This window comes from Leopardus geoffroyi, chromosome D2 (genome assembly GCF_018350155.1).
Source record: "Leopardus geoffroyi isolate Oge1 chromosome D2, O.geoffroyi_Oge1_pat1.0, whole genome shotgun sequence".
Classification (NCBI taxonomy): domain Eukaryota; kingdom Metazoa; phylum Chordata; class Mammalia; order Carnivora; family Felidae; genus Leopardus; species Leopardus geoffroyi.
In genome coordinates, this window is record NC_059334.1 from 88,397,287 (window position 1) to 88,419,255 (window position 21,969).

General features: G+C 46.7%; 1 protein-coding gene across 1 annotated transcript; it reads left to right on the top strand.

The window, feature by feature from the left end:
* Nucleotides 1-7,318: 7,318 nt before the first annotated feature.
* Nucleotides 7,319-19,307, top strand: LOC123577279 (cytochrome P450 2E1). Its single transcript, XM_045439373.1, has 9 exons — nucleotides 7,319-7,543; nucleotides 8,484-8,643; nucleotides 11,884-12,033; nucleotides 12,463-12,623; nucleotides 13,072-13,248; nucleotides 14,264-14,405; nucleotides 16,536-16,723; nucleotides 17,170-17,311; nucleotides 18,187-19,307. Exons 1-9 carry the CDS (start codon nucleotides 7,367-7,369, stop codon nucleotides 18,375-18,377), a joined length of 1,488 nt encoding a protein of 495 aa, XP_045295329.1. The 5' UTR covers nucleotides 7,319-7,366; the 3' UTR covers nucleotides 18,378-19,307.
* The last annotated feature ends 2,662 nt before the right edge of the window (nucleotides 19,308-21,969 follow it).

The following is a 21,969-nucleotide window of genomic DNA, read 5'->3' on the forward strand; positions in this document are numbered from 1 at the left end:
AAAGTTTGACTTCTTTTTTGCCAGTTTGCATGCTATTTATTTCTTTTTGTTCTCTGATTGCTGAGGCCAGGGTTTCCTGGCCTGTTGTGTTGAACAACAGTAGTGAAAGTGGACATCCCTGTCGTGGTCCTGACCTTAGGGGGAAAATATCTCAGTATTTCCCCCATTGAAGCTGATATTAGCTGTGGGTCTTTACTATATGGCTTTCATGATGTTGACATATGTTCCTTTTATCCCTACTTTCTTGGGGGGTTTATCAAGAAGTGTGCTTTATTTTGCAAATGCTTTTTCTACATCTATTGATAGGATCATATGGCTCTTATCCTTTCTTTTATTAATGTGATGTATCACGTTGATTGATTTGGAGGTATTGAACCATGCCTGCAGCCCAGGAATTAATCCCACTTGATCATGGTGAATAATTCTTTTAATGTACTGTTGGTTCTGATTTGCTAGTATCTTGTTGAGAATTTTTGCATCCATGTTCATCAGAGATATTGGCCTGTAATTCTCCTTTTTAGAGGGGTCTTTGTTTTGTTTTGGAATCAAGGTAATTCTGGCTTCATAGAATGAGTTTGGAACTTTTCCTTCCATCTCTATTTTTTGGAATAGTTTGAGAATAATAGGTCTTAACTCTTCTTTGAATGTCTGGTAGAATTCCCATGGGAAGGCGTCTGGCCCAGAACCCTTATTTGTTCGGAAAATTTTGATTACTGACTCAGTTTCTTTGCTGGTTATAAATCCATCTTCCCACTTTCAATCTGCAAGCATGTTTAGGTCTAAAATGAGTCTCTTGTAGCCAGCATATAGAGAGAGCTTGTTTTTTTTTTTTAATTTGTTATGATATCCTATGTCTTTTCATTGGAGCACTTAGTCCATTGACATTCAGAGTGATTATTGAAAAGTATGAATTTATTGCCATTGTGTAGTCCATAGAGTTAGTGTTTCTGGTGATGTTTTCTTGTCCTTTCTAGTCTTTGTTGCTTTGGTATTTTTTTCCTCCACTCAAAGTGTCCCCCCTTAAAAGTTCTTGCAGGGTGGTTTAGCGGTCACAAACTCTTTTAGATTTTATTTGTCTGGGAAACTCTTTATCTCTTCTATTCTGAATGACAGTCTTGCTGGGAGAATAATTCTTGGCTGCATATTTTTCCCGTTCTGCACATTGAATACTTCCTGCCACTCCTTTCTGGCCTTCCAGATTTCTACACAGAAAAGTTTTAACCCCCTCGTGTTGCACATACTATTAATTGATAATCTAACATCTATTCCCAATTACTTCCTTTTTTGCACATATCTATTTATAAAGTCTGGAAAAAGTAAATACTCACTCTCAAATCTCTCTTGCAGATAGGTGTGCCCATGTTCTAATCAGTAATAAAACAATTTCAGGTTTCCTGGCAGTTTCTTGGAAAACTCCTAAATACATCTGACAAAGGGGATAGGAATGGTAGAGTTAAGAACCTCCAAATCTGCTTCTCTATAAAAACAATGAGGAACAAGGAAAATTTGTCAAAATCAAGAATAAACATAATGTCAGAGACCTATGGGACATCATCAAGATATCTATATATGCATGATGGACATCCCAGAAGTAGAGAAAAAATAAAGGAACAAGAAAACTATTGGAAGAAGAAGTAGCTGAAAACTCCCAAATTTCATGAAAAATATTCATCTACATATTCAAGAAGCTTAACAAACTCCAAGTTAAATAAATTGAAGGAGGGCCACATCCAGATACTCATATTCAAACTGTTAGAAGACAAAGACAAAGGGGGAAACCTTGAAACACCAAGAGAAAAGGGAGTCCCTATACATGAACAGTCTTCAATAAAAATAACACTTGACTTCTCATCAGACACCATAGAGGCTAGAAGGCAGTGAGATGATATATTCAAAAATCATAAAGAAAAATACTGACAATTAAGAGTTCTATATACAGAAAAGCAATTCTTCAAAAAAGGAGAGACTGAGACATTCTCAGATACACAAAAATTAAGACAATTCATTACTAGCAGGCCTGTCTTGTGAAAATACTAAAGGGCACCCTTCAGGATAAAATGAAAGGACACTAGACAGTAATTCATTCCATGTGACAAAATAGAGAGCAACACTAAAAGTAACCACATAGATGAACAGAAAAGGCAGCATAAATGTATTTTCACTTGTAACTCTTCTACCTGATTTAAAAGACAACTGCATGAATCAATAAGTACAAAATAGTATTGATAAGCTATATGTATAATAGTGTCATTTGTATGACAAAAAAAATAAGAGGAGGAGAGGAAAAAGCTATATTTGGGTGAATTTGTATACAATTGAAATTGTTTGTATTAAATACAAACTAGATTGTTTTAAGTTAAGATGTTCATTGTAAACTCTAGAGAAACCAAGAAAATAACCCATAGCATAGTATAATATTACACTTAACATAATTATAAAATAATATATATTACATAAATATATTATAATTTAATATAATTTATATGAATATATAAGTAAAAATGAAATTAAAGTATTAAACTTGTAAATATCGATTTAACACACCCACAGAAAATAATAGAAAAGAGAGAACCAAAAAAGACATAGGACACACAGAAAACTAATAACAAAATAACAGATGTAAATCCTACCATATCAGTGATGATATTAAATATAAATGAACTACACACTCCAAACAAAGGCAGAGATTGTCATAATGGATTTTTCAAAATGGCCATCTTACATTTATCTATAAGACACATACTTTATTTTACGTTTTTTTAGAAATTTAATTTTTTTGAAGTTTATTTATTTTGAGAGTGTGTGTGTGTGAACAGTGGAGGGGTAGAGAGAGAGGGAGAGAGAGAATTCCAAGCAAGCTCTGCACTGTCAGCACAGAGCCTGACATGGGGCTCGAACTCACAGACCGCGAGATCATGACCTGAGCCGAAGTTGGACACTCAACTGACTGAGCCACCTAGGTGCCCTATCTTAAACTTTCTGAGGAACCTCTACATTATTTTCCACAGTGGCTGTACCAGTTTGCATTCCCACCAATAATGTACAGAGTTCCCCTTTCTCCACATCCTTGCCAACATCTGTTGTTTTTTCTGTTGTTCATTTTAGGCAGGCAGCCTTTTTAAAAAGAAGACTGGGCTATTTTCCTAGGACTTTATTTCATGTTCCTGCCTCTAATTCTGCAAGAAGTGTCGAAGGTGTGGCTCCCACCTGGAGCGAAACGCCATGGCAGCACACAGGAAGCTGTTTAAAGTTCACTTTACCCAAAAGATTTGTTCACATTTCCCTTTTAAATGTATGCATGGGATTGATACACAGAATTAATACATGCAAAAGAAATCATTTAAAAAGTATAGCAAAAATCAGAAACAACAAGAATTAGCAGCAAATTTTCTTTCTTAATGGGGTTTGAAATAGGAAAGCTACCTCCGTGATTAGAGTCTGAGACTCTCACTCTTTGCTTTATCCAATTCTGCATTGCTTGAATATGTTACAAAGAGCATGCTTTACTTTCCTAATTAAAAACGTCTCTCTCTTTTTTTATTTTAGAGAGAGAGAGCGCAACTGGGAAGAGGGGCAGAAGGAGAGAATCTGAAGCAGGATCCACACTCAGTGTGGAGCCTAACATGGGGCTCGATACCACAATGCTGGGATCATCCTGAACTGAACTGATCATGTCCTGAACTGAAATCAAGAGTCGGATACTCAACCCACTGAACCACCCAGGTACCCCTAAGATGGTCTTTTAATCTTTACACACAATTGTTAAACTCAATAAAGCGTCTCCATATTGTTTCCTGACAGGTAAATTCCTGATAATTTCCTGACAGTTGATGTTGTTTGGGTGCCAACAGCCCAAGTGGACTGACGACCTAGAGCAGAGGGACCTGGCCCCAACCACAACTGCACCCCTGTAAGGTCCAGACTTCCCAGCACCTGCCCTCAGCCTCCCTTCCTGGCAAGATGCACAGGCACAGCTGTTCTCAGCCAGTGGGAGCCAGGAGGCCTGCTCTACCGCACACACAGCCTGTCCTCACCCCGGCTTGAATGAGAGCCTGAGAGGAAGCTGACTCTGCCCCCTCCTCCAGCAGCAGCAAGTGGGACAAGCAAACAGGAGAAATGTTGTGTGAACTCAGTGGGTGTCTGACCCAGATGGGCCTTAGGGCAGATTAAGAGGGTAGAGGGTCCAGACAGCTCAGTTTCCATCCTGAAGGGTGGACCTGCCCCCACACTAGCTCTTGGAAGGGATAGCAAGGCCAAGTGAAACTCACACAGGGTCTACCATCCAACCCACAGTGTCAGTTCCCACACAGGGTCTACAGTCTGATCAGCCTTGTCGGTTCCCCCACAGGGTCCACGACTCAACCAGCCTGGTCTGTTCCATCTTCAGGGGCACAGCACACCTGAGAGGAACAAAGACCACCCCACCCCCCAAATGCTGCCAGAGACTCACACCCTTTACCAACACAGGAGAGTTAAGTAAAACACAAGTAACATGGCTGCGGTTCTAAATACAGAACAATCAGGGGCGCCTGGGTGGCTTGGTTAGACGTCTGACTTTGGCTCAGGGCATGATCTCATGGTTGGTGAGTTCAAGCCCCCTGTTGGGCTCTGTACTGACAGCTCAGAGCCTGCTTTGGATTCTGTGTCTCCCTCTCTCTCTGCCCTCCCCCCCCCCTCCCCACACACACTCTCTCTCTCTCTCAAAGATAAATAAGCATTAAAAATGAAAAAAATACAGAACAATCAATAGATTGCCCACATGGCTAATAATTTGAGAGAAAGAAAATGGGTTAGAATTAGGTATATAAGGTACATCCTCATTTTCATATAAATGAAAGTATAGAAGATGGTTTTCATTTTTTTCATCTTTTATCCTACTTTCCATTATACAAAAAATTCATTACCAACATAAAAGTATAAAATTACAATTAAGATCTTCCCTATATCTCCAGTTAGAAGACAGAATGAAAAGCATTCTCTTCATTCTAAACACACATGCGTGCACAAAAGCTCAGTGAAATGCCTAGAAACAGCCCCAATAGGCAGGTGAAAGTTCCCTGTGAAGGACTAATGGTGACAAGAGGAGCAGTGGAGCCCTGCGACGTTCATGGATAAACAGACAAGACATTGCAAGAGTATAAAATCTGCTCAAGTTAATTCATTGATTTGAAACAAATCCAGTAAAAATCCTAATGTAATTTTTTTTATTTCTCCTTGTGATACATTTATTTCCCAAGCTGCTTCTTCTTCTTCTTCTTCTTCTTCTTCTTCTTCTTCTTTTTTTTTTTTAAGATTTACATCCAAATTAGTTAGCATATAGTGAAACAATGACTTCAGGAGTAGATTCCTTAATGCCCCTTACCCATTTAGCCCATACCCCTTCCCACAACCCCTCCAGCAACCCTCAGTTTGTTCTCATATTTATGAGTCTCTTCTGTTTTGTCCCCCTCCCTGTTTTTATATTATTTTTGTTTCCTTTCTTATATGTTCATCTGTTTTGTCTCTTAAAGTCCTCATGAGTGAAGTCATATGATTTTTGTCTTTGACTAATTTCACTTAGCGTAATACCCTCCAGTTCCATCCATGGAGTTGCAAATGGCAAGATTCCATTCTTTTTGGTTGCCAAGTAATACTCCCTTGTATATATATATCACATCTTCTTTATCCATTCATCCATCGATGGACATTTGGGCTCTTTCCATACTTTGGCTATTGTTGATAGCGCTGCTATAAACATGGGGGTGCCTGTGTCCCTTCGAAACAGCACACCTGTATCCTGTGGATAAATGCCTAGTAGTGCAATTGCTGGGTGGTAGAGTAGCTCTATTTTTAGTTTTTAAAAAATTTTTTTTTCAACGTTTATTTATTTTTGGGACAGAGAGAGACAGAGCATGAACGGGGGAGGGGCAGAGAGAGAGGGAGACACAGAATCGGAAACAGGCTCCAGGCTCTGAGCCATCAGCCCAGAGCCCGACGCGGGGCTCGGACTCACGGACCGCGAGATCGTGACCTGGCTGAAGTCGGACGCTTAACTGACTGCGCCACCCAGGCGCCCCATCTATTTTTAGTTTTTTGAGGAACCTCCATACTGTTTTCCAGAGTGGCTGCACCAGCTTGCATTGCCACTAACAATGCAAAAGAGGTACTCTTTCTCCACATCCTCGCCAACATCCGTTGTTGCCTGAATTGTTAATGTGAGCCTAATGTAATTTTTTTTTTCAATATATGAAATTTATTGTCAAATTGGTTTCCATACAACACCCAGTGCTCATCCCAAAAGGTGCCCTCCTCAATACCCATCACCCACCCCCCCCTCCCTCCCACCCCCCATCAACCCTCAGTTTGATCTCAGTTTTTAAGAGTCTCTTATGCTTTGGCTCTCTCCCACTCTAACCTCTTTTTTTTATTTTCCTTCCCCTCCCCCATGGGTTTCTGTTAAGTTTCTCAGGATCCACATAAGAGTGAAACCATATGGTATCTGTCTTTCTCTGTATGGCTTATTTCACTTAGCATCACACTCTCCAGTTCCATCCACGTTGCTAAAAAGGCCATATTTCATTCTTTCTCATTGCCACGTAGTATTCCATTGTGTATATAAACCACAATTTCTTTATCCATTCATCAGTTGATGGACATTTATAGTCTAATGTAATTTTTTTTTAGAGTTTGATAAAAATTATTCTAAAGAAAAATTGTCCCCTAATTTTCTACAAAAATATACTTTTTTTTATAATAGATATTAACTTTTTCAAAATTGGTAAATTCTTTTTCTGTCTTTTTTCCTCTTCTGAATTTTCCAGTTGCTTTGACCAAGTGGAGTGGAATTCAGCTCTTGAATTTCCCTCTTCTAGCCCTATGAGTTTTGCTGCTGGTGATTCAGGTACTACTGGAGGCTGCTCAGATGAACCTGATCAGATGTTCAGAGACTTGCATTATGAGATCTAGCATTTGGCCATGGAGACAGCACATAATTGATGCAGCACATAGGTCCTGCCCCCAAACAACACGTGTAAACTTAACGTGAACCCTCCTGTCCAAACCAGTGTCCATGGTCTGACCTATGGGTTGGTGATATTCCCCTGGATGTTGTGTCAGCTGACTTTGGTGCAGATGCCAGCATTCAGTGTTGACAGACCCTGGGGATCATAAAGTGGGTACTGGGATGGAGCTTCTTGGATGCAACCGCTACAGGAATCAGCCTTTGAAATGATGGCCAACAGTAGTTAATTATAAATTAATATCTTGAGCCCAAGGAAAAGGAAGGTGGCATTGGTTGGATGGTTACCCTCCTTCCTGAGGGTGTGTTATAAAAGCTTTGTTTTTTTCCAGAGCATTCTCACAAGTCAGTAGTGACCCCAAAGTCACCATGGCTGCCCTGGGCATCACAGTTGCCCTGTTGGTGTGGATGGCCACCCTAATGCTTATCTCTGTCTGGAAGCAGATCTACAGCAGCTGGAAACTACCCCCTGGCCCTTTCCCACTGCCCATTATTGGGAATCTTCTCCAGTTGGATTTCAAGAATGTTCCCAAATCTTTAACCAAGGTAGGAAAAATATCATTGATTTGGGGGAGGAGAATTCACGGATTAGACATATGTGTGCACTCAATTAATTGTCAGACAGGTTGCTATTCAATACAAGCCTGTTATGAATGAACTGACTGAGCAGTAGTATCCAAGAGTGACATTAAAAATATTTACCTGGTGGTACAGCATGGGTGTGGAGTCCTTGAGTGGGCATTGGCCATGGTCATCCCTAGAGGCCTCTGCTTGAGCCCAGTGTTAACTGCTCTGTCATTGGATGTCTTGGTGAGGCCAGTGTGGCTGGGGTTGCTGCTGCTGTTTGCCACTGCAAAGCACAGAGAAGCCATATATTCACACCCGGTGCACACTGTAGATGCCAGACAACAGGGTGAATAGTGGTCAACCTGTGTGGCACCTCCACCTACAGTTGTGAACAGTGAATGAGCTAAAGAATCTAAAAACTGAATGAGTTGCTAAATCTGTTACATGAGTTCATAAAAGAATGCCCAAGAGCAGGCTTGCCTAGTGTTTGCAATAGGGAGATGTTGACAGTGCTTTGTGCACCATGGAGGATGGACTTGTGGAGGTCAGGACAGTGCTAGCTCAGGGTCCTCCAGTAGCACCCTGGGGTCCAGGACTTAGACTGGGGATAGCAGACAGTGGGGGTGATGGTACAGATGTGGTCAAAGGGGCCACAGGGGAGGAGCAGGAGTCAGCCCACCAAGTTAACTGTGTTCAGGCACATGTGTCCAGGTGCCTAGGTGTGCTGGAACCTCCCTGCCTGCAGAAGAAAGCCTCTATGGGGAGAGTCTTTCCAAATTGGGCTGGACAAAGACTGTCTTTTCCCAGATCCCTCTGTCTTCTCTTGGTGAATAACAATTTTGAGGGTCAGTTTAAAGCCTGTCCGACTTCTTCCATAAGTTCCCAGTGGCCTCACTTATCTGCTTACTGGTCTCTGCAGTTGGCAGAGCGGTACGGTCCTGTGTTCACCTTGTACCTGGGCTCCCAGCGCACCGTGGTTCTGCATGGCTATAAGGCAGTGAAGGAAGTCCTGCTCGACTACAAGAATGACTTTTCTGGCAGAGGAGAAATCTATGCGTTTGAGGCACACAAGGAAAAAGGTGAGCCCCACTTCTCAGAGCACCACCATGGTGGGGGACCAGCCAGGTCCTGAAATACCAGTGATGACAGCCACGTAGTAAATAGTACAAGATAGAAAGGTACAGAGACCCTCAGACAATTCAGGTGCTCAGCACATACTGTATTGAAAGCTACCATGACAGACTTGCTCTAGAAAAGGTAGGACCTCAAGCACCCACGCACTGGTGAGCAGGACAGATGTGTGCTTGCAGAGAAATGCCACAAAGGAAAATGCCTTCAGCAGTTGAGCTGTGTCTTCCTCCTGCACACGTTGTAGCCTCCTGGGTGTAGCCTCAGTCCAGAGAGCCTCCACTCACAGCTCCACCTGTTCCTGGGTGTCGAGGCTCCACCCTCCAAGGTCCCTCACCTAAGACGAGGCACTGACACCACAGAGCATTCTGCTGGTCTGTGGGGCTTAGCTCATCTGTGGTTCGAATTCTCCAATGAGGAAGCCTCCGATACTGCACCTGGGGTGTTCTTAGACCAGGAAGGGTGCTGAGCGCACCCCAGCTCACAAAGGGACCTCCACATGATCCTGTCTTGCCAGCCTCACCTCTCTTTCTTCAGCAGCCCATGTCTCCAGTGTCTTGGGTTCCCCGTATCTAGAACACATGCTGTCACCTCCTGTTGGGGTCTGGGGACCTGCCTGGTTTTTATCTGAGTGATATCCATACTGTTGACACCAGTCCCCACTTCCTGTGTCTCCTGGGACATCCTGGAGCTCATGGGGGCACCTGCTCACACCCCTGTGAGCTCCCTGCCTGCCTCTGCCCGCCCCCCTGGACTCACGTGCTTATTCCTTTCTACTTGCTCACTGTCATGTTAGTGAGATTCTAAAGCAGATTGGAAATGAAACCATGTCCCATCTACCCTACAAAACCCTGCAGGCCCTAGTTTCTCCTGGCTTCGTTTTGGTGACAAACCTCTAGAAAACCTGTATCCATTTTATGCAGAAATTTCAAATTGATGTGCTTCCTGTTGTGTGTGCTATTCTCATGGTGCTGTCCCCTTATTCCTGTATACATTCCCAAGGTCATACCCTGTCACTATCAGTGGCATTTGACTTTCTCTCTTGGATGTTGTGGGTTTTACTTCTTTGGGGTTGTCAAAAGCAAAGTTAACTACTCAGTGTTTGTCATTAACACCACAGGAGCTTTGCTGCTCCATGAGAACAGCAGTTGTGGGTCAAGGAGCTCTGTACTAGCTCCAGGGAGCCCTTATCTGCCACCCTTGGTCCAAGTCATGGGTCCCTGAATGCAGCCAGGCCAGGGCCACTTCCCATTCCATGAGCTGGACTCAAAGGGGGCTTCATCCCCTCCTGATAGGGGCTCCCAAGTCCTATTTTCACATGTGCCACGTGGCCCAGGCTCTGTACATGGGATACATTTGGTTCCCCAGGGATAACAATACAAATGTTAATTATCAGCATAATAGTGAGCACAAGGCGCATGTTAATTTAAAAAAAATTTTTTTTTTCATTTCAGTAAATGTTTATAAACCTATGACAGAGAATCATTATCATATCCATCTCAGCCTGTTTTGGACCCCAACATCTTGGCTCCTCTGGAATCTCTCCTTCTGTCTCTCTATCTCTGTCTTTGTCTCTGTCTCCATCTCTCTGTACCATTTAAAACAAAATTTTTTAGGGGCGCCTGGGTGGCTTGGTCGGTTAAGCATCCGACTTCGGCTCAGGTCATGATCTCACGGTCCGTGGGTTCGAGCCCCGCATCAGGATCTGTGCTCACAGCTCAGAGCCTGGAGCCTGTTTCAGATTCTGTGTCTCCCTCTCTCTCTGCCCCTCCCCTGTTCATGCTCTGTCTCTCTCTGTCTCAAAACTAAATAAACGTTAAAAAAAATTAAAAAAAAACAAAATTTTTTAATGTTTATCTATTACTGAGAGACAAAGAGACACAGAGCATGAGCAGGGGTAGAAAGAGGGGAGGCACAGAATCTGAAGTAGGCTCCACGCTCTGAGCTGTCAGCACAGAGCCTGACGTGGGGCTGGAACTCACGAACTGTGAGATCATGACCTGAGCCGAAGGCAGTTGCCTAACCAACTGAGCCACCCAGGTGCACCTCTCTCTGCCACTTTAAAATTATCTACCTCCCTGCCTGTCCCTCCTCAGTCACCATGTCAGAGCCATTGGCTGCGGGAGGGGGCAAGGGGATGTCCACTGGGCACTCCCTCTTCCTGCTTTCTCTGCCAGCTTCTTGGGTCCTCAGGACTGGGGACCCAGCTCACAGCTCTGTCTTCTGGCCTCCTGAACACACATACTCTGGTCCCCTCACTTGTCTGCCCTGCATCCTGGGTCAGCGAGTCTGCTGCTGCCACTGGAAGGTTGAGGCTGCCCTCCCCCTGAGGCTGTCAGTGGTCCCACAGACACGTGGGAGTGTGGTCACATGTGCCCTGAGTTCCCTCTGGGCTCTGAGCTGTGTCCCTGGTATCCACCCAGCAGCCTCCGCAGCGTCCAGCAGGGATCGAGAGCTCAGCATGCACAGACTTGATCCCAGGACCCCCAAACTCCATCCCAGCTGTGTTTTTAACCAAATCTAACCCTAATGTCTAAGTAGGGTCTTGGGTGCCGTGTACTCTCTGTGCACCCACACCCAGTAGGGGGCCATGCTGTCTTCAGTCCACCTGTCCTTCCCCACCTCATGCTTCCCTGCAAGGTGGAACTGAGACCCTCAGTCTGGTCTGTGCTTCGTCATCTCACTCCTCCCTGTCCCTCCCATGCGGCCACACTTCCTTCTAGAACATACCTTGCCTTGACCTTCCTCAGATCTCTTCCCTCCAAGGGGAACATGAGTGAGGTCTTCCCAGATCCAATGGTGGGCAGAGTCTGGGAGCTGAGTGACAGCTCAGGTTTTAGTAAGGACACTTTCTGAGAAGCCACAAAGCTGCAAGTTAAGGTATTTGCAGTGTGGAGGTTAAAAATCAGTGGAAACAGGACAGCTTCTTGGGAATTTTGTGAACAGAGGGAAAAGGGGTGGAGGCTCGTCTTGCTGTGCAGCTGAGGCTCTGTGTCCCCTGGGGAGGTCCCCAGGCAAAGTGGAAGGAGAAGGCACACTGATGGTAAGAAGGGCGCCCCTGAGAGGGGACATGCAGTGGGGAAAGGAGCAGTGGGGAGAAGCCGAGAAGGCTTCTCTGAAGCTGGGCAGCCTGGGCTGTCACCTTGCCCTCGGTGCGTATTGTGACTGGGTGCTTGTTCCCTCTGCCCTAGGAATTACGTTCAACAATGGGCCGAGCTGGAAGGACACCCGGCGCCTGTCTCTGAGCATCCTCCGGGACTATGGCATGGGGAAGCTTGCCAATGAGGAGCGGATCCAGAGGGAGGTGCCCTTCCTGATGGAGGCGTTCCGGAAGACCCAGGGTGTGTGTGGGGCCGGGTCCTTGTGTGCACTGCCCGGGCGAGGCGCAGGGTCGGGATTGGTGCGCACTGCCTGGGGCAGGGGAGGGTGTCAGGGCCAGGTTGTCAGGCTCACTGAGTGGGGCTGGGGGGGCAGGCCTGGGTCCTTGTGCGCACTGCCTGGGGTGGGTTGTTGGGCCCCAGAGTCATCAGCAGCCGCTGACCCCGACATGGTTGCGTTACCCTCAGGCACCTCTGGCAGCTAGGGGTCCTCTCCACCTCAGGTGGAGCAAGGGCGCCAAAAAGAAGGGGACCCCCAGTAGCTCTCACAAGGCTTTCAGAGTTTGGGCTGTGTTCAGGGCCACTGCTCCCAGGTGCTGGAAAGCCTTAGTGGGGGGGGGGTGGGTGGGTAGGTTGGGGCGTAGGGTCCCTGACAGCTCACCTGTGGTTCAGGGCAGCCCTTCGACCCGACCTTTGTTCTGGGCTATGCTCCCTGCAACGTCATCTCGGACATCCTCTTCCGCAAGCGCTTTGACTACACGGACCAAACCGGGCTGAGGATACAGAAGCTGTTCAACGAGAACTTCCACCTGCTCAGCACCAGTTGGCTCCAAGTGAGGCCTCCCACCCTCCTAGTCTGCACCTGCCCTCTGAGTTTGGCACAGGACAAGGTGGCGGGTTGGGGGATGGGCGGGGGCCCCAGGCGCTTGAGCCTGGATGTTGCTTCTGGAGACCTCCCCGAGGCCCCAAGTTCCCCTTGCTGACCATGGGACACCTACGGTTTTACGCTTTAAAACAGGACAGCACTAACAAGTGACTTCGCACACCCAAAGTCGTGGCACCAAAAAGTTACTGTTAGCTAAAATGTTCTAAAAAACACAGTTTGACGGCCATCAATTCAAGTTGGAAAAGTTTTTAGCCCAGGACACAAAACCATGTTGCATTTGCAAGAAAGAATAGTAAGATAACTCTCTCTCTGTCTGTCCCTCTCCCTCTCTGTCCCTCTCTGTCTCTCTCTGTCTCTCTCTGTCTCTCTCTCTCTCTCTGTCTCTCTCCCCCTAGTTATATAACATTTTTCCAAGCTATATGCGCTACCTGCCTGGAAACCATAGAAAAGTAATAAAAAATGTGTATGAAATAAAAAGTTATGCTGCAGCAAGAGTGAAGGAGCACGAGGAGTCGCTGGACCCCAACTGCCCCCGGGACTTCACCGACAGCCTGCTCCTGGAGATGCAGAAGGTACTGCAGACACCGCGAGTAGGGAAGCTTTTCTGCTCCTTGCTAGGGGCTGAGACTGCTGAGGAGGCGGGGCGACGCGGCTGCAACCCACACTGCCCCCGCTGGGCATGGGTGCTCCTGGCTCTACACCACTCTGGCTTCATATGACCACCACACCTGCTCCCATGGGTGTGGAGATAGGGCCAGCCTCCCTGGCTGGCCTCAAACACCATAGGAGGTCTGCAGTGCTGGCCAGCAAGAGGGGTTTCTTGGGAGAGCCATCAGTGGCTGTGGGGCTGGTGCGTGGGCCCTTTCTGTGGCCCCCTCCAGGCTGTACTTCGTAACCATTCTTGACTTTGATGACTGTGTCTCATTTGGTGTGAAGACCTTCACACTCCTCCTTAGCACATAACCCCCAAATTGTACATGAGTTCAAGGGTTTCCAGGCCTAGCCAGCATTACCTACCTGACGGCCCTCCAGGCCCCCCACTGAGATGGTGACTCTTCTCCTCCCTTCTTTGACGTCTCTTGGGGCTCTAGAACAGCATGTGAATTCTGGAACTGATTTCCCTGAAAGCTTATCTATCACTGGGGTCCTCACTGCCCCACCCAGGTGTCTCGCTTCTTGGTGACTTTCTGCCTCCTGGGAATCCATGATGCTGACTGTGGGCTTGGAGAAGGCCAAGAGCAACCCCTGTGACTCTTGCGTTGTTAGCAGAGGCCCCACAGTTCAGCTCTGAGCTGCTGGAGGTCATGGCTCTGCACGGGGGAGAGCCTTACTCCCCAGGACAGCCCTCAGCTCTGTAGAAGGAGCACAAGGCTCAGCACCCTGGGCGAGGGGCACAATCCTGCCAATGGCCAGTTTTGTGGGAGCCTTGGTGCTGCTAACTGTGCGGTGGAGATGATCACGTTTCCACGGGATAGCCTCACGTACACCTGCCCCCTTCCCTGGGAGCTGGCAGGCTTGTCAGGCTCTTTTCTCATCCACCTGAAGACACCCTCTTATAGAGTCCCTGGCTGTCTCTAATATCTGCAGGAAAGATACACCAAAGAGCCTTGGTTCACCTTTGACAACATTGCTGCCACCGTAGCTGACCTGTTTTTTGCGGGTACAGAGACCACCAGCACCACTCTGAGATATGGGCTCCTGATTCTCATGAAATACCCAGAGATCGAAGGTATGCCAAGTAGTGGGCAAAGATTTCGGGGCCATGCAGCCATCCCACCTGGACCGGTCAGGCTGGAGCACTTGGGCTTTTGCTTTCTGCCTGTAAATGGAAACTGGCATTGCTTGTTAACCCTCAGGGGAGTGAGACTGGAATCACCGGCATGAATTCAATGGAAGTGTTCCTGTATATGACAGGGACGTGCCACTCTTGAACACCAGTCCCACCACATGCCATTGACACACACCTGATTTCAGAAACAAAGAGCCAACCCTGGCATGGAAAAATGCAATGCCACCTGCATTCCAGCCCATAATATAACCTATTTATGACAGTGAAAATAATGTCTACCTTGCCGTGAGCAAGAACTGGCCTCCTGGGCAGAGCAGAGAGAGAGTGCGGGATGGGGCCATGGCCTCCATGGCATAGTTGACCCAACTGGAAGAATGGGGACCAGAAGACGGGATCCCCAGGGAGAAGTGTCCCAAGGCTGCCTGCTCTCCTTGAACCGCATTGTTCTTCCCCAGGGGCTCCTCCTGCACTGGGGCCAGGTGGGGCTCTGAGTGCCTCAGAGGGGCAGGAGGCTTCTGGTGCCACACATGCAGAGAGCCAAGCCCCAGAGGTGCCCGCCCTGGGCATGGGCCAAATAGAAGCACTGAGAGGGCATCGATGTGTTAGTAGGGTGCTGACCTCCCAGGAAAGAGGAAGGAAAGGGAGCCACTGCCTGGGGTGAGGGTGCCCTCATGGCTAGTGGCCAGGCCTAGTGTCCCCCCTTCCCCTGGGCTCCGCTCCAGGGCACCCCTCACCATCCCAAGGCTTGCTTGCTGCCGTTTCTAATAATATGGTTTCTGCTGTGTGCCAGGCATGGGTCTAAGCACTCCAGGTCACTGCATACTTACCGGTAGGTATTATAGGGCTTGAAGTAATTTCAGACAGTGATGTGGAATGTGACCTGTCCAGGATCAGATCTGGTCCATCTGACTCCAAGCCCATTGACTTTTCTGTCTCACAGAAGGCTGAGGGGTGAAGGAGCCAGAAGTCCCTGGAGGAAAGTTTTTCACAAATCTGAGAGAACTTCTGACCAGTCTGTACCAGGGGGACTGTAGACTGAAAAAGTGTTTTGCATGATTAATTATGAGTAACTTACGATATAGAGAAAAGGAAAATAAATATGATTGAGAGTCATACGCTACTACAAAATGTAACATGTGTTAATGTTTCGCAGTATCTGCTTCAGAGCTCTTGGAATGAACAGGTTGCAGAGCCAGCCAAAGCCCCTCCTTAGGCCGCCCTGCTGCCCACCCCCAGACTTGGCAGTGTCCCAGGACTGCTGTGTCATCTCTGTGCTTGACTTCATACACTCAATGCTTGTTAAATGTCAGCATACGATCCACATTGTGTGTTTTACATCTTTACCTGGGAACCACATGGCACACAGTTTTGTGATTCACTCAACATGTTGTGAAGGCCCACAGGGAATCTCAAGCTCAGAGAGGCCCAGCCCAACTCAAAGGTTGCTGTTACCTCTGCCAGGAAGAGAGGGACACCCAGACCCTGCTTCCTAGTTCTTCATGCAGAAGGCCATGCACATCTGCTTCCAATCTGCCTTCCACATCCACACTTCCTGAAACATGCAATGAACCAGCCTGGGGTAATTAATAACTAATGACGAGAGTTCGCTCCAACTAGAATTTGTATTTTTCTTTTTAGAGAGCACAAGTGGGGGAGATGGACAAAGGGAGAGAGAGAGAGAATCTTAAGCAGACTTCACGCTCAGTGTGGAGCACGGCTTGGGGCTCAATCTCTTGACCCTGGGATCATGACATGAGCTGAAATCGAGTGTCAGATGCTTAACTGACTGAGCCATTCAGGCTCCCCATCCTCCAACTAGAAGGTCTTAAGACCCTCCTGTTCTCTACTCCTGGCATAATGACAAGAACTGGATTAGCTATGATCAGCTAGAGGCTAACATGCGAGAAGCTTAAACAGACTCACAGAGCTTGGCCGTCTTGGCACTTGTGGTTCCCAGGATGCCCTGGAGCACTGCTGACAGTGCTCCATAAGCATCTGCCAGATGGGTGGGGGCATGGTGTGCCGAGCCAGTCTGGAGTTGATCCTTTACATCTGTTCATGTTGTGGCAGAGAAACTGCATGAAGAAATCGACAGGGTGATTGGGCCAACCCGAATCCCTGCCATCAAGGACCGGTTAGAGATGCCCTATATGGATGCCGTGGTGCATGAGATTCAGCGATTCATCGACCTCTTGCCCTCCAACCTGCCCCATGAAGCAATCCAGGACACAATGTTCAGAGGATATGTCATCCCCAAGGTCAGATGTGAGCCTGGCGTGCACACGCTGAGCACCACCCCGCCAGCACATCAGCCAGCCTCCAAAGGGCGGGATCCTTCAGGCGGATGTGGCTGAATGGTGGGGGCCGGGCCAGCGTTCCCACCTGCAGAGTGCTGCTTCCCAGCAGTCCTCACATGGGCCTGGTGACCAAGAAATGGAAAGAAATGGAAATGGAAAATCTGGAAAGGGGACCCTGGGACAGTGCCTCGGGTTTGTGGTATTTCCCCACCCAGAAACCAACAATGGTACAATCTTGCCCAGGGCTCCTCCTCTGATGAGATTACAGCTCTTGTCACCATTGAGACTTGACCCCTGACTGCCTTCCATCTAGTCCTTAAGCAAACGACTTCCCCAACTGGAGGTCCCGGTGGAAAGCTCATGTTCTGTTAACTTGATGGACTGACACAGGCCTTTGTTACTTCTAGGGTACGGTCGTGGTCCCAACGCTGGACTCCCTCTTGTTTGACAACCAAGAGTTCCCTGATCCAGAGAAGTTTAAGCCAGAGCACTTTCTGAATGAAAGTGGAAAGTTCAAGTATAGTGACTATTTCAAGGTATTTTCTGCAGGTAAGAAGAGAGCAGACGTAGCCCCTTCCCCGAGGAGCTGCCCTGGTTTTTGCTCTCTGCTGAGGCCATGCACCTGCACCAGGCCTGGCTTCTGGCCACATGTCCCAGATGTGTCTGTCCCTGGTTTGTGCTCTTTGCTGCGGCCATGCACTTGCACCAGGGCCTGACTTCTGGTCACAACATGTCCCAGAGGTGTCTGTCCCTGTTCACAGAGCCCAAATGACATTCTCTTACTGGAGGTCCTGGGAATGAGATGATTTATTATTTCTGCAAAGCAGGTACTTCATTCAGTGCTGAAACCCTTATGTATTTAATAGGACTTAGTGAATGTCTTTCAAAACTCTAGTACCTAATTCTCCATAATTTTAAACAAGGGTTAATAAGCAAAATCTAATGTTTGATTACCTGGACTCATCATGGGACCATCTGGCCCTCTCTTGGGCCCTTGGCCTCATTCTCCAGGGCCTTTCCCTAGGGGTTGGTGGGAGGGAAGATCATATAACCAGCTCAGTAACACCCAGCGTTAGAGTGTTTGGCTTCCAGCTGTGTCCCCGGTTCTTTCCTGTAGGATGTCAGGGTGAGCACTGGACAGAGATCACTCTCCCAACCTAACATATGCTTATGCTGCTGAGTCCTGGTGACGGAAGCTGTATGAAGGCTGGTCCTGGAATATGTCTATCACAGATATTCTTATACTGAAATGTGTTGTGTGCTTCCTTTCACACAGGAAAGGGATCAGAGGGGTCAGTTTTGCTTTAGGGTGATAGTTTAGCCACAAACTCCTCCCCCCGACCCCCTCTGCTGCCTCGCCTGTAGCAGTGCTGCTGTGTCTTGAGGCTGCCTCGGAGTCTCAGCAGCACTGTTGTCACTTGCAGGAAAGCGGGTGTGTGTTGGAGAAGGCCTGGCTCGCATGGAGTTGTTCCTGTTCTTGTCCGCCATTTTGCAGCACTTTAACCTGAAGCCTCTCGTTGACCCCAAGGATATCGATCTCAGTCCCAGCACAATTGGGTTTGCCAAAATCCCACCCCGTTACAAGCTCTGTGTCATTCCCCGTTCGGGTGTGTGAGGCACACATTCCCTGAAGACCCCTGTCCTAGGCTCTTTGATGCAAGCCTGGAGTCTTCCTGCTCTCCCAAATCCCCTTAGATGCCTCCAGGAGGACTCTCCCCACACGGTCTCATCAAGGGCAGTCAGGGCTTCACGGGGAATAAATTGGCTCAGAGATGCCGCTTTCCAGAGTCACATTCATCAGACAGAATTTGACAGCCAAGTCCAAAACAGATCTTGTAAGACTAATTAAACAAATTGAAACAATTGATGACCTAGTTGAATCTGTATTCAAGTCCCTGGAAACAAGGGTGAGTGAGACCATTGTAGTGTAACACCTCTTCTGGGAAGCAGAGCTACCCAGTCACCAGGGTTCACACAAAGCAATACAAATGCTATTGTGTACTTTGAAAAGGGGGAAGTAATATACCTTTGAAGGCCTGTTAGCCACGTCTAAAATATATCCCCTACTGTCTGTCCCCAGGACATGAAGGTATCCCTTTGGACTCACTTGTCAGCATTCTTCTGGGCTATATTTTATGATTAAAATATGACTGAAAAGTCAACATAGACGTCTGTTATCATCTCTTAACGTTAAAATGTGACTTTGTACCTGGAAGAAAAAACTCTAGGCACATGGGGACCTTACATGAAATGAGGCAGAAATGAGGAAATTATTAATCAGCTCAGTGCATTAAACAATGTTGTGAAACAGAAGAGGAATTTGGAACAAGAGCTTTTTGCCCCCACCCCACTGACACACACCAAAGGTCCCTTTGTGCCCAACCTTCAGGCCCTGATTGACTGTCTGTGGGTGTGCTAGAAGCCCCTCCATGAAATAGAGGATGAGGGCTGCACAGGGTGGTGTGCCGAGCCTTTGGAACACCGTGTGGCACACAGAAATCCTGCCTAAGTGTTCCTGAATAAAACGAGTAATGTTTCAAAGCCAGCACTGTAGCATCCTTCAATCTCTCTCTGGCTAACCCTCCTGCCTGCCTCTTGTAAGGGTCCTGTGACTGTGGGGAATAAGTTTAAGAATTCTCTGAGCTTGCACCAATGGGCTAACAAGGCTTAGGGTGGAAAGCCACCACAGGGCAAAAGTGCCCAGCTTAGAACGAAGCATAGAGTGGAAAGCCACCTCCACAGGACAAAAGTGTCCAAGAACAGGTAGGGGCAGAAAGCCTCTGCAGCAGGATGAAAGCACGCAGAAGTCTTCATTAGGTAAAACAAAGCATAGGGCAGAAAGCCACTATGGGGTGAAAGCGCCCAGAGCTAATTAGCAAGAAAAACACCTTGTGGACTCTGAGGTAGCATGCTCTATCTGCCTTAGCCCCTAGAAAAGTTAAGATAAACAGACACAGTGCCTGGTGCCTGCAGTAAACGGCTGTCTGCTCAGAGCGGGGGTTGTGATTTGTCTTGACCCAAACCCCTAGAACTGCATACTTTTGAAGCCCCTTTTCTCACACACACACACGAGTTAATGATCACTGTTTTATTGTCTCTTTCTGCATGTCCATCACATATGTGAGCCTTCTGATCCTAATAAATATGGAGAAAGGACTCTTTCTCAGGGCTCTTGTCCCCTCCCAGACATTAGCCTCTCTTGTATTCAATTCTGCACCTGCTCTCTTGATGGACAAGAAAGCAGTCTAGACTCAAAATCTGTGACATGTGACAATACTGGGCCCACGCAGATAACCCAAGCTAATCTCCCTGTTTCAGGGTTCTTAACTTAATCACACATCCAAAGTCCCTTCACCACATAAGGTAGCATAACCACTGATTCTGGGATTAGGATGGGCATGCCACCTTATCCCCCATGAGGCGCTAACAAATCCCAACACTGACAGATTGGCAAGTCATAATCCGAGGAGGACCAGCTGCCGCATTCTGAAAGGTGCCTGTCATTTTCATTACAACACCTACCTGGTGAGTGACACTGCTTCCAACAGAAAAGTAAAAGAAAATGTCTTTTAATTTGCTTTGGGGATTTAAATTTTAGAAAATGCCCTAGGAAAGTTCTAAAGTACACAAAACTGATGAAAAAGCATTGGAATGGAGAGTGGGAGCCTTTTTAGTGTAAATGTTTAACTGATCCAGACAGTGGCGTTAGGTTATTAGCTTGGTTATAAACAGGAGGTAATCCCACCTTGATAATTAGTCTGAGCTTGAGAAACTCTCCAGTGATCTGAACCACATTTGGCAAAAATGGAAAGAGCGAGGGTGGAGTGCATGAGGGAGGGGAGGAATGTCTTGGTCTGTCCTGTCTGCTGTAACAAAGTACCATAGACTGGGGTCTATTCCATATCCTTTTTTGAAAAAGTTTATTTATTTATTTATTTATTTATTTATTTATTTATTTATTTTCAGAGAGAAAGAGACAGTGCAAGCAGGGGAGGGGCAGAGAGAGGGGGAGAAAAAGAGAGAATCCCAAGCAGGCTCTGTGCTGCCAGCACAGAACCCGATGTGGGGCCTGAACCCACAAATTGTGAGATCATGACGTGAGCTGAAATCAAACGTTGGACGCTTAACTGACTGAACCACCTAGGTGTTCCAAGTATTCTATGTCATTTATTTCTGCTCTCATCTTTATTTTTTCCCTTCTTCTGTTGGCTTTGGGCTTTATTTGCTGCTCCTTTTCTAACCCCTTTAGGTGTAAGGTTAGACTGTGTATTTGGGACCTTTCTTGCTTCTTGAGATAGACTTGAATGGCAATGTATTTTCCTGCTAGGACTGCCTTTGCTGCATCCCAACGGGTTTGGACTGTCGTGTTTTCATTTTCATTTGCTCCATGTACTTTTCAAACCTCTTCTTTAATTTCCTGATTAACCCATTCATTCTTTACTAGGATGTTCTTTAACCTCCATGTATGTGAGGGCTTTGCAAAGTTTTTCTTGCGGTTGATTTCAAGTTTCATTGTGTTGTGATCTGAAAATATGCATGGCACGATCTCAGTCCTTTTGTACCTGTTGAAAGCTGATTTGTGCCCCAATGTGTGATCTGCTCTGGAGAATGTTCCATTTGCACCCGAGAGGAATGTGTATTCTGCTGCTTTGGGATGAAATGTTCCGAATTTATCTGTTAAGTCCATCTGGTCCAGTGCATCACTCAGAGTCTTTGTTTCCTTGTTGATTTTCTACCTAGTTGATGTATCTATTTCTGTAAGTGGAGTAGTAAAGTCTCCTACAACTATGGTATTGTCATCAGCGAGTTTGCTTATGTTTGTGATTAATTGATGTATATATTTGGGTGCCCCAATTTGGAGGCATAGATATTTACATTGTTAGCTCTTCTTGATGGATAGACCCCTTGATTATGATATAATGCCTTCTTCATCTCTTGTTACAGTCTTTGGTTTACAATCTAGTTTGCGTGATATAAGTATGGCTACTCCAGCTTTGTTTTGATGTGCATTAGCATGATAGATGGTTCTCCATCCCCTCACGTTCAATCTGCAGGTGTCCTCAGGTCAAAAACGAATCTCTCATAGGAGTATATAGATAGATCTTGGGTTTTTAAAATCCATTCTGATGCTCTATGCCTTTGATTGGACATTTCGTCTGCTTACATTCCGTGATTATTGAAAGATATGAATTTAGTGTCATTGTATT